The following is a 24,503-nucleotide window of genomic DNA, read 5'->3' on the forward strand; positions in this document are numbered from 1 at the left end:
AATTCAAAACGATTTGACTGTTACACTGCATCACAAGGATGCCTTTATCCTCCATGCACTGCATACTGTTTTCCTTCCTAAATGATAGTGACCTGCTTAGGACTCAGCAAATACCTTCAAATGGTTTGCATGATCTTTTCAACAGTGTGAGGATAATGTGTCATAAAGCTAGCAGAGGTTAACACGGCTGGAGAAAAGGAAACTTGGAAAGAAAGTACATGGCATTCTAGGTCCTAGAGCATGCAAACAGGTATCTAAGAAATTGAAATCTGCTGTCACATAATTATTGGAAATATTCATGAGTGAAATTGTGTCAGCTGAAACATAATGATGATAGGAAGTATGAGAGTTCACCTGTAAGTTGTCAGCCTGCAAGTCATATTTCGTTTCTCTAGATCTCATTAGAAGTACGTAGTTCACTATGCTTTAGTAGAGCAAACAACCATTTATCTGGAATATGGTTAATAGTCGTTAGAAACCGTAATTCTCTGAACTTTAGTGTAGCAAACCACCATTTATCTGGAATCTAGTTAATGGCCATTCGAAAACAAGCACAGTTGGAACCGAAATGATTCTTAGCGTGGTGGCAATCCAGAAATCACTGGCCGCCATGCATGGTCTTTGGCTTATCATAGTGGACATTGATTACCACTTACAGTAGTGAAGCTCTGGAAGGGGCAGAAAATTGATGGCTCAGACATTGATATGATCCTTCAACTTTCCTGGAATTTGCCCCAAAAGCTTGTCAGTTTTCTCCTACTGTGTGGCTTTTTCATACAAAAGCAAACATTGTATGAATGGTTGCTATTTGTGGTTCAGTTTGAATTATGATCATGTTTCCATTTACTAAAATAATATGGCCAGTGTTCAGAATAGAAGATTATGGTGATGATAGCTTACAATTTTAAAACATAGCCACAGACTACACAGATGTGCATTAATGCCAGTCACAAAGCTTTACTTATCTCTGGAATTGTACTAAAAATAAAATAAAATGAACAGGAATAGATTAAAACAGCCCAGGGCAATTATCCAGATAATTGTGGAGAAATATTTATACTCAGCAACAAAAAAAGCAAAAAAAAAAAAAAAAAAAAAAAAAAAAAAGAGGTTTAACTTTGCAGCTTAATTTTTCAAGAATTTTTTTCTCGGTTTATTAACATATTAAATAATTCCCAACTTTTTGCTTCAATACCTAGTTATAACTAGTGGCACAGTCAGGAGTTCTTCTCTTAAAAATTCTGGAGGCATAGCTTTGCTGTCTTTTGGGTGGATACTGGTTAGGGCCAGACCACAAATGGCAGGTGTGTATTCCATGGGACCTCTGTCCCAGCAGAGCTTCCATCTTGCTTCCTTTCAGGGAAACTCTTTTAACAAGTCCTCTGCTGACTGCAACTTATTCCAAAGTATACTCTTGGTACATATCGTGGCAAATAGGGGAGGGAAAAAGTTGTCCTGATAAATGTTGGAGGAATACTGTGATGAATCTCTGCAAAAATAGGACAATCTCCAAAAACTGGGGCAATTATGCAATAATTAGTAAAATAATCCCGAAATAACAGCAAAAGCTACAAGTGCCAACCTTCAGTAGGACGTTGACTAAGTCTGGCCTGAGCCAAGCTATTTTCATGTTTCAAAATCAACTTTAAACAAGGTCGAGAAGCAAAGGATTTGAGGTTACTACAGTGTCCTGAAAGGATGCCTCAAAAGAAATGTTTAAAGATATTTTAAAACATGAGCCAATAGTATATTAACAAGTTATTCTTAGTAAATTAATAAATTTCCCCCTTTCTGAGGGAAATATTAAATTCTCTTACTTCACTGAGGGCAGGTACATCTATTTCACTATTATAGTAAGTGGTTATTACACTATTATAGTATCATGAAGGAAAGGATACTCCTGTTTGTGGGATCCTTATGATATCAAATGACAAACTGAATGATTACTATTTCGCTCAAATGAATTAAAAAAATACACTTTGGTTGAGCATTTGTTATGTACGTAGCATTTTAGTAGGTGCTGGGGGCAAATAAAGACACATACATTGTACTATTAAGCGATATGTAATAGTATCTCTCTGGGAAGAAAAAACATGTAAAGCTGAGTAACTCTCAGAGGTCATATGCAACTAATGAGGATATTGTTTACCAGTGCTAGAAGTTGGGGACAGTTGGGCAGCTGTGGGCTACTCAGTGTTGTGTAGGAAAAACATTGCCTGCTTGGTTAACTGAATTCAACATTTATTATTCCATTTTTATTCATTATTCATTTAAAAATAATTCTACTGTGTGTATTGTAGCAATTAAGTGCTTCATTCATGATCATACAATTAGTAAGTGAATTAGTCACTTTTTGGGTGTGTGTGTGTAGACAGTTACCAACCTAAATCTAGGGAAAGGCAAATGTATTAAAAAATCGAGGTCTGATAATTAAAGATAATTCCATCTATGGTTTAGAAAATCTCGATTAAATATAACAATACAGGCAATTAAGAGCAGAATGTTAAGGTGGAAGAATAAACTTTCTGAAGACAAAGACTTTACTAACCAGATGTTTGCTTAAAGTACTTGGCCCTGATAAAAAGAGTTGCCTTTCCAATGTGTTTGTGTGCTCCCAGCACGGTTCTGTTTTATTTTATTTTATTTTTTGGTGGCAATAGATGCAAAAGTTTTTCTTTACCCATCTTCTTCAGAGAAAGACATTTTGCCTGTGGATGTTTCATTTCCAGTGATTCTCTTGTTCTCATTCACCTACATTCCCACAGAAGTAATATTAAAGCAAGGCTCAGACATCTAATCATCTGTGCTCAGTAATACAAGCCAGACAGATGAAATTTCAAGAGTTCATATTTCCTCCAGGGATTGTGGATTTAGCCATTTCTTATTCTGAGTCCTAAGGATGTCTTATTGCTTTTCCTCCACCAAAGTTCCCTATTGTGGTGAGGCTGGAGAGTGCCAGGATATTGACTTCCTGATCTCTTATTTTCTGATATACATATTATGCTACCATGAAAAAGCAGACCAGGCCAGGCATGGTGGCTCATGCCTGTAATCCAAACACTTTGGGAGGCCAAGGCAGGTGGATCACCTGAGGTCAGGAGTTGGAGACCAGCCTGGTCAACATGGTGAAACCCCGTCTCTACTAAAAATACAAAAATTAGCTGGGCTTTGTGGCGGGTGCCTGTAAACCCAGCTACTAGGGAGGCTGAGGCAGGAGAATCGCTTGAACCCAGAAGGTGGAGGTTTCAGTGAGCTGAGATCATGCCATAGCACTCCAGCTTGGACGACAAGAACAAAACTCCATCTCCAAAGAAAAAAAAAAAAGAAAGAAAAAGAAAAAGCAGACCAATTATTTATTCATCAAACTCTGTTCTGAGTAGGAGGCACCATGAGGAGGGAAGAGCACTGGTCTATGTGGTATTAGAGAACTTGGCTTCGAATCTAGGTTCCCCGTTTTTCCTAAGGTGATTTTAAGCAAACTGTTTAATTTCTCTGAGACCCTCTGTACTCATCTGTGAAATAATAGGAACAAATTCAGCTCAGAGATTTTGCAATTGTTTTGAGATTAAGATAATGCATTTGAAATTGCTTTGGAAATCTTAAACTATTACCCAGATAGACATATTATTATTATTACCACTCAGTAATATAAAACACCTAGAAGGCTTCATCAGCTTTACCATTAACAGTACCCTGCAGCATTAATAAAGGTAATTCTTCTGCTTTTTTCCCTCCCCCTAGCACCTTCTACTATGAAGTGCTTCAGACATTAGAAAATGTGGCTTAATGAAAACTGAGGGGTGGGGGCAGCCTTAATGAAGAATTTAATAATGGCTGATTGATTTATTGACAAAGAGAAATTGCTGGTGTTGTGCTGCTCAATGCGATGCCAAGATACTAGTTTTTTCTTGTCATGCTGAAAAGGTTGAAAAGTAGAGGGACGTGACCTATTTGTCATTAAGTTGATCTTTGCCCTGATTGAAAGCCGTGATAGAGGAGGAGATGCTGTGAACCCCAGCAAAGAAGCATGGGTCAGGTAGTCACCAAAAAAATTGCATGGCCAGAGGCAGGAGAGGAAGCTTCTCTGATCTAAAAAATTGAGGGGGCTCTTGGTTGCAGGCAGGGTGCCGCCCCTCCACAGTGTGGCAGTACAAGGCTCTTGTCCTCTTTCTGGTCCAGGAGCATGTTTTGTATTGGGCTGACAGGGAAGCCTTAAGTGAATGTTATGTTTAAATGATACATTATGGCACTTTGATGACTGTTGTAGGTAAAATAAAGCAGCATGGTCTATGCCCTTGGGAAATAGTTTGATTTTCAACACATATTATTGTGCACCCGCAGTGTGCGGTGCACAGTGTTTGGTGCTGAAGATAGAAAGTGGTATCAAACAGTGAAAGAGTTTTTAAGCTAAGCTTATATGTCTGGGGCCATAGAACAAACACTGAAGCACCAGAATTTCAGAATATGAGAGAAAGGGCGCTGAGGTCTCCAGCAAGTAGACAATTTTGAAGAGCAGGGCAAGCTGGTTGTAGGCCCAGAGAAGGGTAGAACTTAGGTGAGGTGAAAAGGAAGGGGAGTGTTCCCCTAGATTTAAGTGAAGATAAAGCATCAGAGTGTACCAGATTGTTGGGGGTTGAATATGACAAGACCTTGGTGGTTGGGGTGAGCCTATGCACGGTGTACAAAACGAGAAGTATGGTTATTAAGGGAATGGTGCAGTTTTGAAAGAGCCATGGGGGAATAGTGTTGTGTGCAGGACAATTTTTCAGGCCAATTAATGTTTTAGGACAATTTATCACACAATGGAGGGTAGGCAAGATTTCTGGAAGAGAAAGATGGGAGAGAAAGAAAACGAAACACAGGTGCTATTATATTAGGAAATAAAGCTAGGACTCGAGTAGAAGGAGTTAGATGCCAAAGACGTGTACATATGTAAAAGACAAAAAAGAAAAAAACCTGGTGAATAAATGTAGGACTTGGTGAATAAATGTAGAGGGAGAAGGAAAGGGAATATCTGAGAATGATTCTTCATAAATTGATTAATGTAGGCAATCCCAGAGGAAAATGGGAGACACTAAATTGAGTTACACTAATATATTTCAGGTAACAAGGAGTCACTAAGGTGCTAATGTTCAAATGGCAACTAGAAAGATGAGGATGTTGCACAGGACTGACACTAGCTCTGTGGATATGGAGCCATCACCAATGTATTGACCAAGGGGATGAGTGCATGATTCGGTAACTCCAGGAGATACTATATGATGACAGCAGGGGAATAAAGTCTTATTTCTACATTTGAATAATTGCAGCAGGGAACCAAACATAAAAGATAATACAGTGACCAGAAAAGTTGAAGGAGAGAATGTTCAATGCAGCATCACAGACCAAATAGAAGAGTTTCAACAGCAATGATTGCAGCAAATATTTATGGTTTCTATTCTATGTCAAGTACTGTTAAAAATTTTACATATATTATTTTGTTTCATTTTGTCCTCACAACAATTCTATGAAGTTAAGATTAAGTGACTAAAAAGTACAAAAAGCAAGTATAGAATATGTGATTGTTGAAAGAGCAAAAGTAATACAAATGTAGAAGTCGTAGAAATTAACATTTATTGTTTGCTATGTACTACCCATTGGGCTAAGTATTTTACATTCTGTCCTATGATGTAACTATTATTATCACCGTTTTTAAAAGCGAAAATGGAGGCTTAGCAAAGTTCAGTAACTTCAAGGTGTGTGAGAACAAGCTAAGATTAGACAAATAATCAGGGATTCGCATTTTATTTTGTATTTGTTAATAGCTGTGAGTTTTACGTTATAAAAGGCTTTTAAGTTACATAAACATGCCCCAAATAATTAATTCATGAGTATATATCCTACTCTGCAAGGAAGACCGATTTCATAACTGAAAAATTTCAAGAAGGATTAGATGTTTTCCTTCTGATTGCACAGGTAGTACATAGTTGCTACGGATATTAAAGTCTTCTCCATATGTTGTCTATGTGTTCTAGCAGCTTTGATTCTTTCCAAGAGCAGTGTTCTACATAGTCCAGTGTCAGTTGTAAAATTTCTTATTGGTGTCATGATTTATTCTTACTACATGCTACACAGCATTCTTTTCACAAATTCAAATTTTACTTAATGCTATTTTGAGAAGCACAATCAGGAGTCAAGAGCTGTAATAATGTGGTAGTTTTGATTTATAGCTTTCTTTCAGCATATACAAGAGAAGAATAGCTATGGTGGAACTCACACAATTTCAATGTAAACCCCAAACATGAACAAGTAGAATATTTCATTGTGGCGACCTCTAATTTGTAAATTATAACAGTTAAAATAATTTTAAAAAGGAGAATATGGCAGGAGTCCTGAAGAGATGAAATTCATAGATGCTACATTTCTTTGGAAGATATCTTACAGATTCTGGCAAGATCCTGTGTAGTCCTGTTCTGCTGAGGAATAGCCTGCTGAGCTGCTAATGGTAATAATGTGAGATGTTTGACAATAGGGGACTGGAATTAAGTCAAGAGTGGTTTTGACCTGCCCATTGAATGGAGTTAGCTAATATATTTTTATGTTTCTTTTTCTAAACTTCTAAATTAATATGATTTTTATAAAAATCATTTGATTCTCTTCTTGGAGCCAGATATTGAATTCAAAAAACGTGGTTAGACTTAGTCTTGAAAATTTTACAAACCTACTTTTCTTTATTGCTGATTTTGGGATTTGCCTTATATTATTTCCTTTGGGATAATGATATGTGTATCAACGTTTATCTTGATTTTGAAACAGTTTAGGAGAACCATACTTCAAGTGTGTTATTTAGAACACATTGCCTCTTATTTTCAGTCTGTACTGGTACCTTGATTAATTTTTATTACATACAATGTATCATCCTTCCAAAGCTGATTTCAAATCTACATTTTATTTAATGGCATTTTAGTATTAATGCTATTTAATTTCTTATGGATAACATAAGAATGGTCAATCTCATAATGAGGGAAACCTTTGAAGTTGGACTTTTCGAATCCTTAATTTTCTTTACCATGATATTATTATGAATTTCAGAAACTAAAACTTTTTTTTTTTTTTTTTTTTTTTTTTTTGGTGGGGGTCTGAATTTCAACCAGAAATATGGTCTTCCTGCTCCAACTTTCCAGTGCCTATGTTTATAGGCTTCAGGTCCTGATAGTGTGTCAGGTCATTATGTTTAAAATGGAGGTAGGTCAGCCATAAAATGACTTTCAAAGGTGTTCAGCCACACATGCTTCAGAGATTTAATAACAAATACATAGCAGAGGTCTATAAAAAGTTTTATTATTTTATATATTCAGGTAGTTTTTTAGATGCTGTATCCCTAAGCCTTTTGACTTTTGCCTTTTATGATAGTAATAGGATCATTTCTGATTTACACTCTGCCTAGTACACTATATCTATGCTTATCATCCTAACAAAAAGTATGCTATGTGTGTATTCCAACCAACATTTACTGAACACCTGTTTCTACCTAGAATTGTGCCAAATTGTACAAATGTTTTCACTTGAGTCATCTCTTTAATGACTCTCTGGTGCTGCCCCCAACCCTCCCCCAACCATGGCCAATGAGATGAGAATAGCGTGAGATAGGGACAGTTAAGTGATCCTCAGAATTATAAAGCAGCGACATATCCAGGACCATATGGCTAATGAGGCATTGGGCAGAGATTGCATCTTGAAGTCTTCTGACACCATACCCTGTGCTTGATTAATGCTAGGATTCTAAACAAGATTCTGTTCCAAACTGCTGATTTTACAGGTGAAGAAATGAGATCCTGAAATGGTGAGAAATTGCCTGAAGTTCCAATGTTTTTCTTTCCTTTCGGAACTACTATGCTGTCTCCTAGCACATCCAAGTGTTTTTAGAAGTAAAAATAGACCTACTCCCTCATATATCTTCACTGTATCATACTGCCTTCCTAACGAACTCATCATTTCCAATAAATGGGAATGATTTTTACTCCTAATCCACTCCCCTCCCCATCCTGCCTCTTCCCTGAGGTCCAGATCTCTTTCTCTAGCTGTTCCTGAAATCTCCCCTGAATGTCTTACGAGAAAAAAAACTTAAAATGCAAGGTGTTTAAAAATTGAAATTGTTAACATCTTCCATAAATTTTCTGACTCCTCTTAAAGTGCTGGGATTTCTAGAGATTCCCTTTTTAGAATAATTATCTGATGTATCTCTCAACTCTGACTGCATTACCTCCTTTGCTTCCTTGAACTCAGGGTCCATATGCTTTTAATTCCACAATTTTCAGTTTTGAGCTCTCCCCTGAGTTCAGGATCCATTTTTTTCAGAATCTTGCTTGATATACCTCTCTGGGTATACTATATGTTTCTCAAATACAATAAGTTCTGTTCAAAACTTTGTATTTCCAACCATTTCCAATAGTATCCTATTTTTTCATTATTGATATTGATTAAAAATTTTACTATGTATTCAGGCTTTGAAGCTAAAATATGTGTCATTTTTTACGCTTCCCTAATTTCAGTCCTCACATTGTCACAGTATAGCAAGATTGCCTAAAATGCCACTCAAATTTGGCTTCTTATTTTTGTTCTTAGTTCCATTGCTTTCATTGAAGTGGTGTCTTAATCTCCAACCAGTGTCTTTCTACTCTAATCAAGTCCCTTTTACAGTAACATAAAGAGCATTTATTGGGTTACTAGAACGTTCCAGGAACTGTGCTAAGGTAAAAGCAGAAAATAAAACAAAAAAAAAATCCAACCCTTGAGTTAGGATGGCTTGTATTATTGTAGGTAAATTTCCATGATTTTTCCACTTTTATTTATATTTATCTCCTTCTCTTTCTATCCCTCCCACCTTTCCTTTTCTTTATGATACAAACTCAATACAAGTCATTTGAATTGAGTAACTTTTATTCATAGCTGTCATGTACAGTGTTTTCATTTATTGATGAGACTCACTCAAATCTCATTCTCAGTTTTTTCAAATATGAAGAAATTAAATGTCAATATTACTGAGGGCATTTTTGAACCACTTAAAAAGTGCAATGCCTAATTTTGGGTTAGTTGAATGAGATTTTAGAAAATCATAAGAAGGCCTGGAGGTAAACTAAATGATGATAACATGTGAGAAAGCCTTGCCATTTGTTTGGGCAGAATACATGTTACATTCGATTATGTTCTTGGAGTACATATAAATTAAACCTCTTCCTAAAATAGTTTTTTAAACAAAATTATTTCCTTAAGATTCTGAAGGTATTTTAAAGTGAATTTTTAGTGTGCTAGAAAATATTTTATAGTTTTTTATAAAAATAGTTGTCAGACCTAATTTAGTACTTTTCTGTTGCCGATAGGTACACACTGGTGGACATTTTGCGCGCCATCTTACTTTCTTTAGAAGCCATGATTGAAGATCCTGAGCTTCAGGTGAATGGGTTTGTTTTGATCATAGACTGGAGTAACTTCACTTTCAAGCAAGCCTCTAAACTCACACCAAGTATGCTGCGATTAGCTATTGAAGGCCTGCAGGTAGGATATGCAAATTACCTACTTCCTTGGTCTCTTCTGTTTGACTTCTCTTGTCTAATGTGTTAGAATGACAAAATGTCTTACTTTCAGAAAAACAAAAACAAAAAAAAATTGTAGTTGTTGAGCACAAACATTAAAATACTAACTGAAGAAAGGATTATAGAAGAAACCCTGAAGAAAGAGAGTTTGTGACACTAGTACAGTGCTCCCTGTCTAAACATAAATACAGGTAATGAGCTGAGATTTTTAATCTTGAAAATCAGAACAAGCAATATTTTTTAGATTGTAATGATTATTTAGACTTGTTTTTGTTTCTCTTTTCTGTACATATTAATTAGCTAAATACTTGCTTCATTATTTCATTTAACCTGGTGAATTTGGGATATGATCAGCAATATGTTCAACTGTTGGAAAGTCAATCAATATGTTTTTTGGTCTCTAAGATACAAAGATATCTCTCTGAAATTTTCTTTAGACTTCATTGGGTCTTTTTGTGAGTGGCAGGGGCTGTCACATGGAATTTATATAGTAATAGTGCTTCTTCCAGTGAATAATGTTTAACTGCTTGGGAATTAGAAGATGGGATATATATTATTATTTATTGGTCTGTCATAAACCTGCTATTGTCAAGTTGCTTTTAACTTCCAGAGTGTCCTTCTATTCTCTCTCTTTGCTTTATGCTACTTTGTGTACAATACTTATGGAATTGGTTTTAAACTTCTAAAAATATTTGCGAGTTAGTCCTTGAGTGACATCATTCATTAGACCGGGGCATCAATGTTGAGTAAGCCCAAGCCATCTAGATTTTTACTCATTAGTAATTTCTGACTGCATATATACACACCTAAACTGATGACTGCTGACCTCTTAAAAGTGGGCAACTTTTCCAGGTGCTGGAAATCTTTGATTTCTGCCTCTGGACTTATTAAGACACACTGATGTTTCTTCTCCACATAGGTTTTTCCTGATGTAGGCTTCCTGACTTGCTCTTGGTGAGACAGCCTTGCTCTGTCTTATCTTAAACAATGCTTTTTAGAAACCTCCACTGCGACAGTTAATACAAGATGGTAGACAGCATAAGATAATGCATGTTTGAAAATGTGTATATCACATAGAATCACTCCTAGCTCTGCCCTATTTCCAGCATGTATATGGTGTTCTTCAGTTGTGAACAAGAATGGTTACCACCCACTATGTTACCTAACACAGAATGGTAATCTAGTCTCTTACAATTGTTGTCCCTATTTAACCTGTGTCTTCTCTTTGCTCTGGAGCTAGGCTAGGCCTTCAGCTCATGAAGGACTGGAGAACTCATATTTTTTTCCCAAGAAATTTAATAAAAAACTCTTCAAGAATAGACTCAGTATCTTGCTACTTTCCAACCTACTTTATGGAGTTTTTAAATAATACTGTGATAAGTCACTGCAGGAGAACAAACTAACAACTTGTAGATGTTTGGGAGCTTCCTTGTTAGCTGTAACTACTATCAGAAGTTCTTTAAGTGCTACATGTGAACACCACAGGAGCTACACTCAGAGAAAACCTCTGTGCTTATTGTCTAGTGAAGGAAATAATCCCCATACCTGTATGGACCTGTTCTGGCTGCACATCTGGAGCTGCCTTCTCTCTGTTCCCCACAAATATCTCAGCCTCTTTCTCCTTTTTCCCAGAACACAAGACAGAGTAAGCAGGGTTGATTCCTCCTGATTCGCAATTAAGAAGCTACTTAAGAGAAGGAGCTCTTCCTGGGAATAGATTTGATGTGTTACTAACCTTTAAACTCGTTTTTATTTTCAGTTCAAATTGACTTTTAAATGCCATATAGTTATAGCTATACCTACGTCTGTGTCTGTATCTGTGTCTGTGTCTACTATGTGTGTATCTAAAAACAATGGAATTCTGAATAAGAATATAGGATTGCTAGAAATGTTCCATTGTGACACGCATGATCTCATATTTACTCTTGTATTGAAGTAATACTTTCTGACTTTTTAAATCAAGTCACTGTTTTACTTTGCATTTGCTATGTGAGAAATATTGTGTACTACTATATATTTCATTCAGAATATGAATAAACATTTTTTTCAATATCATCATAAGATCACAAAATGTTTGAAGTAAAGATACATACACAGTTTTAGGTTGCTAAACACAGCCACCACTATGCCAAGACCACCACCACAACAGTAATAAATCCCTTCCAGTTAGTCAGGAAAATGAAGAAATGAGAAGATTTTAAATAAGTCAATTAGAACTTATGCCATCATTCTGCTATCATGCCACCTTTATTTAGACAAACATAAAAAAAATTATAGGGAATTGAACCAAAAATAAGAAAGACCACCAGTCTAGCAGCCAGAGAGGAAACTTATGTGCATTATGAATGGGATGTAACTCTGTTTTGAAGATTCCTTTTCTCTCTTCCTCTAGAGTTGGCTGTAACCTATCAATCCACATCATAAGGCTACTTTTTTTTCTTAAGCAAAAGAGCATTTAAAGTGACCTGGCTAGAGATAGCACCCTATACCTTGTATAAAGATACATGAACCATTGTTATATATATTCATACATGAATATAGTATTAGATCAATTAAGGGACAATGTGGAAAGGTAGAAATAAAAAAGGTTCTAGAGTCAGACAGAACAGGATTTGGATGGCAGCCCTGCCATGCATCAAATACCTGGGCACTTGTTTGCATCTCAGTCTACTCATTTATACCAATTTTCAAGTGTTATTATATTAGAAATGATACATCTTGTACCTAGCAAGTAATATCAATGATTAAAGTAATTGATGTGGATCAGCTCATTTTTCAGGTGGCATATTTTTCTGGATGTGTGCTGCCTTTCTCACAAGTCAGTGACTGCATAAACTGTGATGAATTAAAGTTGACTGATTTTGGAAATCTGAATAATACCATAGTATTTTTTGGTGCTCAGACTTTAGATACACAGACTGTATTCTTTTCTACAGTTTTTCTGTGGTTAAATAGCATCTAGATATATTTATGTTGGGTGGCAAATAAAATACATTTTTCATTTTAGAAGCAAAGAATGGGATTGTTTCACCTGGTGAAATTTAATCGTTGTTTCTCTTGGAAGAAACTCTAGGCATAGCTGGAAAGGTGGGGATTATGGAGATATCCTTGGCTTTGAAAGTTGAGCGAAAGTTTGCTAAATGGACAAAAACAGGAAGGATATATTGATCAGGGCAACATTGGGGAAGTACTCTGAACAAACATGCAGCTATAGGGGGCTGAAAACACAGGATGAATCTGTATTGACATGGCTAGAATGGGAAATGAATTGCGGAGAATAACCAGAGATGAGGCTGGAAAGGCAGGCTGAACCCTGACTGTATGGCATAAAAACTGCATACTATATGGTATGGCTTGTGCTCTCCAAATATAGGGAGCTTTGGGACAGGAAAGCGTCCTAATCACTTCTCTGATTTGAAAACATCCTTTGGATAAATGAATTGACTTAGATCAAAGGAAAGAGAGGTTAGATCTGGAGAATCCCATCCCACCTTTGAAATAATTATAATAGTATCATTTTATAGGATAGGAAATGAAACTTTAAGGAGTTTAAGATGCTTAATCAAATTTTCTCAGCTGACCTCAAGGCTTGAGTCCTGGTTGTCTGACTCCAAAGGCCAATGTCTTTCATGAATCTTCTATTGTTGCCAGGTCTGTCTCTAAGAATAGTAGGTAGGCTCAGATCAGAGTAACTTCTCCCACCAATACTCAAATTCTCACATATTAATATAGGTTAACTTTATTTATTGGAATAGACAGTGCAATTCTAACTAAAGATATCACAAATGACTGGCCTGTGACTTTGGACTTTTTTGACACCGTGTGGCAGAACCATATTCTTTTCCCAATGAGCCATCTCTTTAAGTTACTGTGAGCCTCCCAGTTCTCGAGGATAAAGCATGAAAGCCAAGGGCAAGCCATTTGCTGATCACCAAAGAAAACTTTTATTAATATAACAACAAAGTGATAAGCCATTCATAATATTGGTCCAAGGCAAGTTTATATGCTTTCTCTGTGCAAAAATCTTCAAATGTTTTCAAATATGAAAGACAGCAACTATTTTTACCAACAAAATGTATTTCTTTGATAGGTAAGGCACAACGTCAGACTTTTTTTTTTTTTTTTTTTTGTGGAAAGGAAATATTCAGGGTGGCAAACAGAAAAAAAAAGAAAAAATTAAGAAAGTATTCAGCTTTATTTGATAGAAAAGAAAAATAGAAAATTGTCTTGCTAATTACAATAAGTTAATTGATTAGGGTACTCATAGAAACAGAAAGTTTCTTCGAAAATCAATACAAGATTAAGTGAACGTGACTGGTCGACTAAGATATCTGCCTGGAAAGCCAACTAAAACACAAATTGTTTAGAGATATCTACAAAAGCTTAGACTCTGAATTTAGAGTAAAATTACGTGCTTTTTTTGGGGGGGAGAAGGAGGGTTACTTTTTTTTTTTTAATAAAGTATCCCTATAACTCTTTAGTAATGAGAAACTCAGAATCTTGTATAAATCCAGAATCTCCCAATTTGTAGATGTTTTTTAGCTTGTCCTAATCCTACCCTGCTGCCCTTGAGACATGTTTATCTGTTTTTCTCCCTTAGCTCTGCCCTACTGGGTCTCTGTGCTTTTGCCTTCACAATTTGACAGAACTCCCCAAACTCCATCTGCCAATAAGTACATAATGTAGTCAAGGCATGGCTTGCTGGCAAGGGGTTTGGCTGTAACAAGGGATTGAATAGCTCTTTGAATTGCTACATAAGACTCAGATGTAGGACCATCACAAAATGCCTAAAATAGTGCCAGATATTGTAAGAGCCCTTAATAAGTAGGACTTGTGACAGAATAAAGAATATGTAATCAATTCACTGGCCCTTTCACTTGACTCAAAAGCCCGGCGTTACCAGCAGCCACCAATCTGCTAGTTCTGAGAGCTGTGATCATTCATGTGGAAGGCAAAAAGTGCTGCTGCTACACATTCTGGCTCTAAGTATTTGGAAGCCCAGTCCTACCTAGGGAATCTTGCCAAAAACAGAGGACATGCTAATGACTTGGAACATCACTGTCCAAGGCTGCGGCGTGAAGAGCTCCCTTAGCTTCACTATAGCATTTGCTTATTCAGTCCTTCAAGTCCTACCTATTTGTAATTTCTAACAGTTTTGAAATTGCACGTGTGCATGTGTGTGTGTGTGTGTGTGTATCTGTGTGTGTATAAGATGGTTAAGGGAGAGGCAGAAAAGAACTTAGTGAGATATTGACTAAATTAGGTTCATAATAAAACAAAAGGAGTCTGTGTTTTACAACAGTGTTCTTTGCAGTGGTTATTAAGCTGCCAATAGTTTTCAGGCTTAGAATGCTTTGGACAATAGCAGAAACCTCTTGTTTACAAGCTACATTTTAAGCTTAAGGCTGCATTTTGATGCATTGATGGGAGGGGGCCGAAGCAGTGCCTATCTTTTTGAAAGTAAACACACAAACTCATAAACTGTATTCATTCAGGCAGCCTGGAGATGGGAACGTTTATTTCCACATTTTGTATGCACAGGCATAACCACATTGAGAAACAGTGACAAGGGTAGTGTGTAAAAAAAGTGACATTTTGTTCATCACATGCATAACTGACTGAGCTAAGTGTGCTTCCTCTTAGTTGTTACTTAACCTAAAACAAAATGAGTGGAAACCCTAAAGTTGCTTTATTTCATGGTTTGAGAATGTAGTTTGGCTGAGAGGTTTAGTTCTCACAGTAGGACGTTGTAAGTCTTTCTTAAAAGCTGACAATAGGTAAAAGCTATATATAATATTCCGTTCAGCAAGCAGGCTAAGGATTATGTAACCTTTGATAATGGACTAGATTAATTCTGTACATATACCTATGTATGTATGTACATATAATTGATGTGTTTTTCTTGTGTTAAAATTGCTGTTCATTTCTTTTGTTTAGCAGCTAAATCTGTTAAAAGTGTTTAGTTGTAGGAAGCAGGTGTCAACCTTGACAAAAAGTAAAATAGAGAAATGAGTGCTGTAGGGCTATTTAACATTTACTGAATTAAAGATGATTATTAATAAAATTTAATAGTTCTATACCTTCAACCACTGACCATGTGACTTGTTATCATTTTGCTTCAAATGGTAGAATAATTGAAATAACACAAGGGAAAGAAGAAAAAACACTTTTTGGTCTGAGTCATTGAGCTAATGACAAATGGATAAAAAGTAATTATCTATAATGAAAAACTGAACAAAGCATATGAACTACTCTGGATTTCATTTTATTGGCTATGTTTAGACATGTCCTGAACTAGAGAACAAAAAAGATGAGTGAATGCAGGCCCTCTCTTATTCTTTCAGCAGCAATGTAAATGCATCTTGATGTGTTCTTCTTTTCCAGCAATTTTTTCTCTCTTCAGATCAAAACTTCAAAATGTGAACATCAATTTATCCTTTTAAAACACTAGTTTAGGACTCAATGGCATCCGTTTTTTCTGTAGATACTGATGAAATTGACATACTTATCTTTTAAATGTCTAGTCATTTCACTTTTATAAATTTTATCTCATAAACACTTAATTAAAATCTTTCAAAATATCAATTTAAGGGGTTATTTTTGTTTTCTTGTATTTAAAAATTCTGGTACTATATTGCCAGAATTTTAGAAGTGATTGATTCTTTTTTCTTATCCATGAATAACACTCTTGTTCTATTCTCCTAAGATTGTTCTGAAAACTAAAATACTCTTTATTCTTTATATTGTGAATAGCTTTTTTTTTAAAAAAAAAAAAAATGGGCCTGATTTTCTTCTCATCTGCATTTGGAGAAGCCACAACAAACTCACAAGAGGAATGCCTGCTTGCATTCATCCTGGGATACCATTTGATGCACAATTAATAACAGTGTGTTTCTATGGCCTGAAGTCAACTGCATTTTGAAAGTCTTCAATTTGAGTTTTAAAATGTGGATGAGCGTAAGGTCATTACTTAATTTAATGATAGCTTCTGTAACAAACAAACCAAAATGCGTTCATTGACTCAACCATCTCTCACATGAAGTCTAAGTGATGTTGCTGCTCCTTTTGATTCAGTGGCCCGTATTCCTTCCAACTTCTTGCCCTGCCGTCTTCTCTATATGGTTTCCAAGGCCACTTTGCTCAATTTTATTCATTTTCCCTGTAAGGTAAAAAACAGGGAGAATCACATATGATAGATTCCTATGGGTCAGATCTGGATATGTTGCACATCGCTGCCATTTGCATTCCATTGGCTAGAACTCACACAAGGGGACAGTCATTATGACAAGGGAGGCTGAGAAATTGAATATAACTTGGTCTTAGGAAGAGGAAGAATGGGTGGGCACCTTGTACTCTCTTTCACAATGCTGATCCTCTAAAATAATTTTGATGATTCTTCAATTGGCACTGTTAGGAGTGTTTTGCTTATGTTCTGTGAAAGGAAGTGTTGATAATCGGACAGTGTTTTGAAGAACTTTAATTCCTACATTCAAGTACGAAGGAATAAATACATCATCCCTACAATTCATTCTATGTACTGACTGTTATCTGTATCTGACTAGCTTTGCGTAGGTTAAGGGGCAAGCAATTTCTATTTATTTGTATCAGTATAGCTATGTCTCTATACCAAATGCAATACACCTGTGATTCCATCAATTCTACTCTCCACAAATTTCCCTGGCTCCTATGATGAGTATTTACAAACATTCTAAATTAAAAAGAAAAAAAAAGGTAAACTATTCCTGTAAATTCTTAAGATTATCTCCAGGACAGCTGTATTAGTCTAGGTTCTCCAAAGAAATAGAACAAATATATCAGGCAATTTATTATATAAGACGTTGGCTTATGCAGTTACGGAGGCTAAGAAGTCCCAGGATATGCACTCACCAAGCTTGAGACCTGGCAGAGCTGACGGTATAGGTCCAGTTCAAGTCCAAAGGCCGAGAACCAAAAGAGCCCATGGTATAAGTTATAGTCCAAGTTCAAGTTCAAAGGCAGGAGATGATCAGTGTTCCAGCTCGAAGACAGATAACTAGAGTGAGACTTTTACTCTGCCTTTTTTTTTTCTATTCAGACTTTTGACATATTGGATGAGGACTCTCCCCTCTAGGGAGGGCAATCTGCTTTACTCAGTCTATCCATTCAAATGTTAACCCTATCCCAAACACCCCCACAGACACCCATAATAATGTTTAATCAAATACCTGGGCACCCCATGGTCTAGTCAAATTGATACAATAAATGATCACAATAGCTACACAGGTTGAATATTCCTTTATCCAAAATGCTTGAGTTCAGAATTATTTTGGATTTCTTTATTTCTCAGAGTTTGAATTATTTGCATTATACTTACCAGTAGAATATCCCAAATCTTAAAACCCAAGATCTGTAATGTTCCAACAAGCATTTCCTTTGAGTGCCGTATCAGTGCTCAAAATATTTTGAATATTGGAGTACTTCAGATTTTGAATTTTCGGATTTGTGATGGTCAAGTTCTAGCAATACAGCTGTTGCTTTGCCTTGAAGTTAGAAATCATCCAAACTTGGGATTTAATTGTCATAAAATGAGGATAAGATATTTTTAAAAAATGAGGTGGCCTAACAAGAAACTTTCAGAAATGAATACTAGCTGCCACAATACTGAAAGAGTTTCACAATAAAGTCTTGTTGTATGTGTAGACTTAGAGAATAGAATCACTGTTAAGCTTCAGCATGTCAATAGGATTCACCATATTATCAATATTTATCAAGTACTTTAAAAACTGGTTGGAGGTTTACTTACTGTTTGGCCAAATACTGAAAACATGCAGAAGTCAATACAATTTTAATCAGTATAGAAATTAATAAATAAAATTTAAAATTACATTATAATTACTTAGTTTATTCATTATGTTATAACTTCAAAAAAGCAACTTTCCTCTTGGGAATATTCTAGAAGCTCTTTATGTTTATATATATATATATAAAATATATATATATTTGTTTTTCCTCTTTTTATTAGTCCTATATTAGAGCTGTCATCCTAGAAATTTAAAAAATTTCACCTTTGTGTCATCTTAGCTCTTTCTCGAATTTCATTGCTGCAAGTCTTAGAATTCTTTCCTCTCTTTCTTTTGTTTTGTTAGACTCAGTCTTAAGGGTTTTGTCATTGTTGTTCACTTATCAGAAAGAGTACAGGGGAGGTAAAATTGCAGGATATTTGCATTCTCTGAAATGTGTTTATTTTGTTTTCACATTTGTTTGATAGTTTTTCTAGATATACAAATATGACTTCAAAATAATTTTTTTCTTAGTACTTTGAAATTATTATCTTATAGTTGTTAGGCATCCGTTATTTCTGATGAGAACCTTAACTTCAAACAAGTTCTTATTACTTTGTAGGTAGCTGAAATCTCTCTGTAAAAGATTTTAATATCTTTTTTTGTTATGTTTGGCATTCAAGCACGCAACCAGGAGGGGATCTTTTTATGTGTCCACCAGACACTTAATAAATTCTTCAGTTAAAAAAAAAATTTATTATTTTTTCCTCTGATTCTTCTTTTGGTGTTTCTATAGCATGACTTTTGTATTTGTGTTCTTAATCCTCTGTATATAATAGCATTTTTCATTTGTAATTACATATATTTGATAAATGTTTTATTTTTATTTTGAAATCATTGTATTATAGATTTGTATGCAGTTGTAAGTAATAATGCAAAGAGATCCCAAATATGTCTTTCCCAATGGTAACATCTAAAACGATTGTATAATATCACAACCAGGAAATTGGCATTGATACAGCAGGAATGAAGGACCTGGCTGCCTATGCAGCCTTCTCTGGCATCACTCAGATGGGGATGAGATGCCTCATTATAGCTTTGTGAGAGTGTTCTAACTGTAGGCTCCCCTCTCAACCTTTGCTGGTATGGGTGAGGATGAGGCCATATTTTTTCTCCTGGTATCTGGCTAGAATAGCACAGTTATTACCTAAAATTGTTGCTAGTATGTATCTTTCCTGGTTCTTTGGTTAGTGAGAACAAGCTTTTCTTACCGCTTTTAGTCTTTATGTGCCCATAGGATTTTCCAGTTTCTTTAGCTTTAAATTTGGAATCTATGAGGCAAAATCAAACTAAGGAAACTTACCACCGTGTCATTCTTTGGGTATCAAGGTCCCTAGCTGGTATGCCTTATTCTCCTTACCTTTCAGAGTATTCTTATGTTTATTTTGTATATAATGTTTAGGCATTTTAGTTATACTTAATGGGAGGGATGGGGAAAATTATGACCATTCCATCTTTATGGAAGCAGAAGTTAGAGCCACATGTACATTTTATCTTCTAAAATTTTATCAAACTGTCTGATTTACTAATGTTATCTGCCTCATTTGGTTTCTAGTACTGTTGAAAATTCATCATAGTTTGTACTGTCTACTGTCATTTAAACTTGTGGAGAGAGGTAAGGACAGTGTGCTTATTCAGTCTGCCATGTTGACTTGGAAGCTCCTTAATGCCTTAAAGCCAGTGATTAGTTTATGATTATAAGATGATAAAAATGAAGGTCATTAGCCACCAGTTTTACCTTAGCATAACGGTGCTAGGAGATAAATTATTCTTTTTCTATATGGTAATTGTTGTATGGTGATGATGATAATGATAATGATGATGATAAAGATGATACTCTTTGATCTGGATCCCCAGAGAGGTCTTCCCCCCACCCCGGGGTAAAATATGGAACAAATTTATTTCCAAAATCAAAATTATAATGGGTGTACTTATAATTCTTGGCAAATAAATACAACCAGACTTGAACTAAGACTCTTAAGCTTAGAAAACTACGCTTACTTATAGCTGGGTAGTGATGCAAGCAGATGAGCAACTTTATTACTTAGTTTCAAAAGACCTCAGGGAGATACATCTGGTCAGCCCATTATTTCTCTTAAGATGACTAAGGGAAAACATATTCTGCCTCACATAGAACAATTATGGGTTTCTGCAGAACTGGACAACCAACTGTATTTGGTGATAAGTGAGTATGGTGTCTTAACTTAAGGTGGATGATAAACATCAAAGCAGGTCCTATTAAATACTAAATGTGGAGACATAATTTAGTTAGTGAAAGGGAAGTAAAAGCAGTCTTATGTAAATAGCAGGAAACTGTGTTCCAGTTTTACAGATATTTAGAACTAGGAAGAACCTTAACTCAAAAAGAGTAAAAGTAACTTAAATGTTGCTTAGGAACCATCAGAGGAAGCCTAGATTGACTTCAGCAGCACCATGGAGAGCTCTCTGGAACTCAGTTGCTGTGGTGTGTCCTTTTCTCCTTTGCAGTTTTGTTTCTCTCTAGCCATCAAGTCCTTTAAAGAAGGCCCTTCTCTTAGAATAACTTGAGGTTGCTGCAGAAGTAGGGCTTTCCTGCATTGTCCCTGAATCTCACAGTTTATGTGTTTGAGTTGCCAAGCTTCTCCCTACAAGGTCCTTGTTTTTCATTATTCAGCTCTTGTTTTTAGAGTTGGTGGAATTATTTACTGGAAGCTCATGTGTTGGTATTAAGAATAGAATTATCCCCTCCCTTTTCTTTTCCCTTGGAGACTTCCCATAAGGTTATTTATAACCTAATTTACAAGCACAAAATATTCTTAAGTTATATACAATAAGAGATAATTGATGTACTGTGATTTGAGTTTTATCATGAGGCTGTACAAGGAAGAGATCTACTTTTTCTCATCCAAGCAAGCTTCTGGAAAAATCATATTTTGATTATCTGCCTTCTTCATAAAGAGATTTTGGAGAACAATTACATAAGATATAGTCCAATCAGAGTTTTCTCTTCTGTTGACAACTGCTAGGATAGGTTAGACTTTAGAATCAAGCATTCCTGGACTTAAATCTTGCCCCTATCATGTCCAGATTTTAATTTTGGATAGAATACTTGACTGATCGAAGTCTTTGTTATCACATCTAAAAATAGGGCTAATGCCTCTACCTGGTATTGTTATAATTATATGAATTGACATACATGAAAGAAATTGGCATGGTACCCAGTCCTATAAGGTTAAAATCAGCCTTGGTCATTCATTTCTTTTTTGTCCTGTGCTCAAAAAGAGAATGTAAGTAAACTTATGTAACAAGAATATTAACCCTTCAGGCTGAAATGTGTTTTTTATATAATGTGATTAATCAGCCAAACCTGGCATGTCATACAAAACTCACTAACTGAAGTTTGATATGAAGAACATACACCACCCTCATTTTCTGAAAATAATGTTCCTTTTAAAAAACTGTTAGGCAGTCATAGGCAGTTTTTCTCTTAGAAGTTTATAGCCACTGCCTCTGGCCTTCCAGGTTGTAAGATAATGAATAGAAATGATTATAATAGGTATTAGCTCTTTACAACAAATGGAAATCACTGGTTTATTCCTAGGATATAAAACTTCAGATTTTCACTTTTGGGAATGTCACAAATATTTTCTACTGAAACCACATTAAGAGATTTGATAGACATGGTTAATAAATACATACCTCCTCACTGTTCTCTACTAGATGAAGAGACCCTCAATGGTAAGAAAAACACTGAATTCAGTGAACTCACCAGATGGCAACAAGGAGGGTCATACCATTGGCTCTGGGTGGACTAAAGGCATATGGTAGAACTTTGATTATTAAAACTTCCACCTGACATGAAATAGGGTAGGATTCTCTTCAGAGACCATACCCTGGAGGGTTCAATACCTTAGGCATTTGAAGGATTCTGGATAAGTAGTCATCAAAAAGACTGTGAGAAAGATATCTAATGTATTACAGAAATACTTTCATGAAAAATGGCGATAATAAGATTTGGAAATAATACTGTCCACGTTGTGGCATTTTAACGTTAGAAGGATGTTGGGCGCAATTATTGTAACGAGTGTCACACTTGGAATGGCAGCATAGAGGATGCCTAGTACTCAGGAAGCTTTGGATATAATTATTAAGCTGTATGTTCCTATGAGAAATATAAATGGGAAGACAATAAAGGTATTAAAATAGTCAACCAAAAGAAATCAAAAGGATGAGGGCAGCTATCCCAATATAAGCTTAGGAAACCATGTCTACTTTCTTCACTTGAGCCAGTTCTCAGACTCCAAATCATGAACTCAAGAAGAATATAGATCCCCATGAGGAAAGACCCTGCAATACCAAGGGTATATAATTACTTCATCACTTGTTTTAAAAGAGATTTACAGTCATTCACTTGGGACATACATGGGAATAAGGGGGTTGCCCAGCCATTTAAAGGTCTGTTGGACACAGAAATTAAGCTGATATCAATATCCAGAGACCTGGAAAACCGTTATTAAGCCCTCCTTCCCCCCACATTACAGTGGAAATGAATAAGTGCAAAAAAATGAACAAATAGAGTATTAGCTGTGATCTGATTCACAGTTGGTGGACTGAATCCATAGCCCAGTTCTTGGGCTCATTGTCATTGGCTGGGAAAAAATTCATTGTAAGAAGGAAGTGCATTGAGACCAGTAGCATCTGTGAGAGCTGTGATTTGTCTCACTATCCTGTTTTAAGTTCCTTTCCACAAAATAATATGAACATATATGAAGCAAATGAATCTGAGTGGTATAAAGGGTGAACTGTAATGGATAATGTGTTGTGCTCTTTAGATCCCTTCCTTAGGACCAAGGCAGTTATACTCCCAGGTGTCAGGAATGCTTGCTGCTGATAGCTCAAGCTGAGTCCCTCTCCAAGAATTGCCCTTGCTTAAAGGGAGCTACTTTGCCAGAGTTTATGCCCCCAGGGAACATAAGTAAACATAATGTGATAGCTTCAATGCACAAGTACAAATATTGTACCCATTTCCTCCATTATGGACAATTCTGAGAGGTCACCTCAACTCCAGAGGTTTCTGTGGAGTTTCCTCTGTTGTAACTGCATCATAGTTGAATGTCTCCCTCTGCCTAATTTTTCTCTTCCTTATGAGTTTTATTCCTGAAATCACTCCCTGATAAAATTTCTGTAAGCAAATACTGGTCTTGGTATCTGTTACCTAGGAAATGCCACTTAAAACACATAGCACTATTTCTGATATTTATTATAAATTTATGAATATATTGATACTTTTAAGGCTGAAAAATTGTGACCCACATAATAGGCATACAGTAAGGAAATAGAGTGAAACAGATTTCTATGAAGGATGATCTTTCCGTGTTAAGAGTAATATTTGCAAAGTGTAATAATATGAACAATCATTATGCATAATACTAAATAGAATATGTGCAATATAATCAAATGTAAAATATTGTCATGTTGATGTAAATAATACATTCAAAGACAGAAGAAAAGGCATTGGAATGGACACAATGCTTATATGAGACTAATAGGACTATGATGAAATTTTCTTTTTTATTTTCTGTATTTTACACATTTTGCTATTTGGAACATAATATTTTCACCCTAAAAACTTTATTTCAAAGAGACATGATATATGGTAAAAAGTAAAGCAAATTATTTTGCAAATAAATATACAATGCATTGTGTTGAAAAATTTAGTCTCTATTTCAAAAATAATATTAGCATAGTTTGATGAGCAAATTAATAGAATCGGGCAGTTGCAGCTGCTCATCTTAAGAAATTTATGCATTGCAAATATGAAATTTATGCATTGCAAATATAGCTGTGGTGGGTCACATTTGGGACCACAAAGGAAATTTATAGCAAGACCTGAGGAAGCAGAGTTAGTGAAAATGTAAATATGCCTTAGAGAAAAATATCAGACATCTTTAGAAAAGCATATTTTATGAAGTTATCAGATATATATAAAATCCCAAATATTATGCTAATATTGTACCTGGCATGTACTGATCGGTTTTTGGTAGGGGAAAGGAAAGAAGTTGAATTCAGTCCAGTAGCCATCAATAAGCACCATTTAAAAATAGTTTTATGAAAATCTAGAATAAGATAGCCA

General features: G+C 35.6%; 1 protein-coding gene across 1 annotated transcript in view; it reads left to right on the forward strand.

Annotated features, from left to right (window-relative positions):
* CLVS2 (clavesin 2) overlaps nt 1-24,503 on the forward strand; it is a 72,585-nt gene that overhangs the window by 5,409 nt on the left and 42,673 nt on the right. The window contains exon 3 of the mRNA XM_008007179.3: nt 9,360-9,534. Coding sequence (XP_008005370.1) covers nt 9,360-9,534 — 175 coding nt within the window. The remainder of the gene's footprint in view (nt 1-9,359; nt 9,535-24,503) is intronic.

The sequence above is a fragment of the Chlorocebus sabaeus genome, chromosome 13 (assembly GCF_047675955.1).
Source record: "Chlorocebus sabaeus isolate Y175 chromosome 13, mChlSab1.0.hap1, whole genome shotgun sequence".
In the NCBI taxonomy this organism is placed as follows: Eukaryota; Metazoa; Chordata; class Mammalia; order Primates; family Cercopithecidae; genus Chlorocebus; species Chlorocebus sabaeus.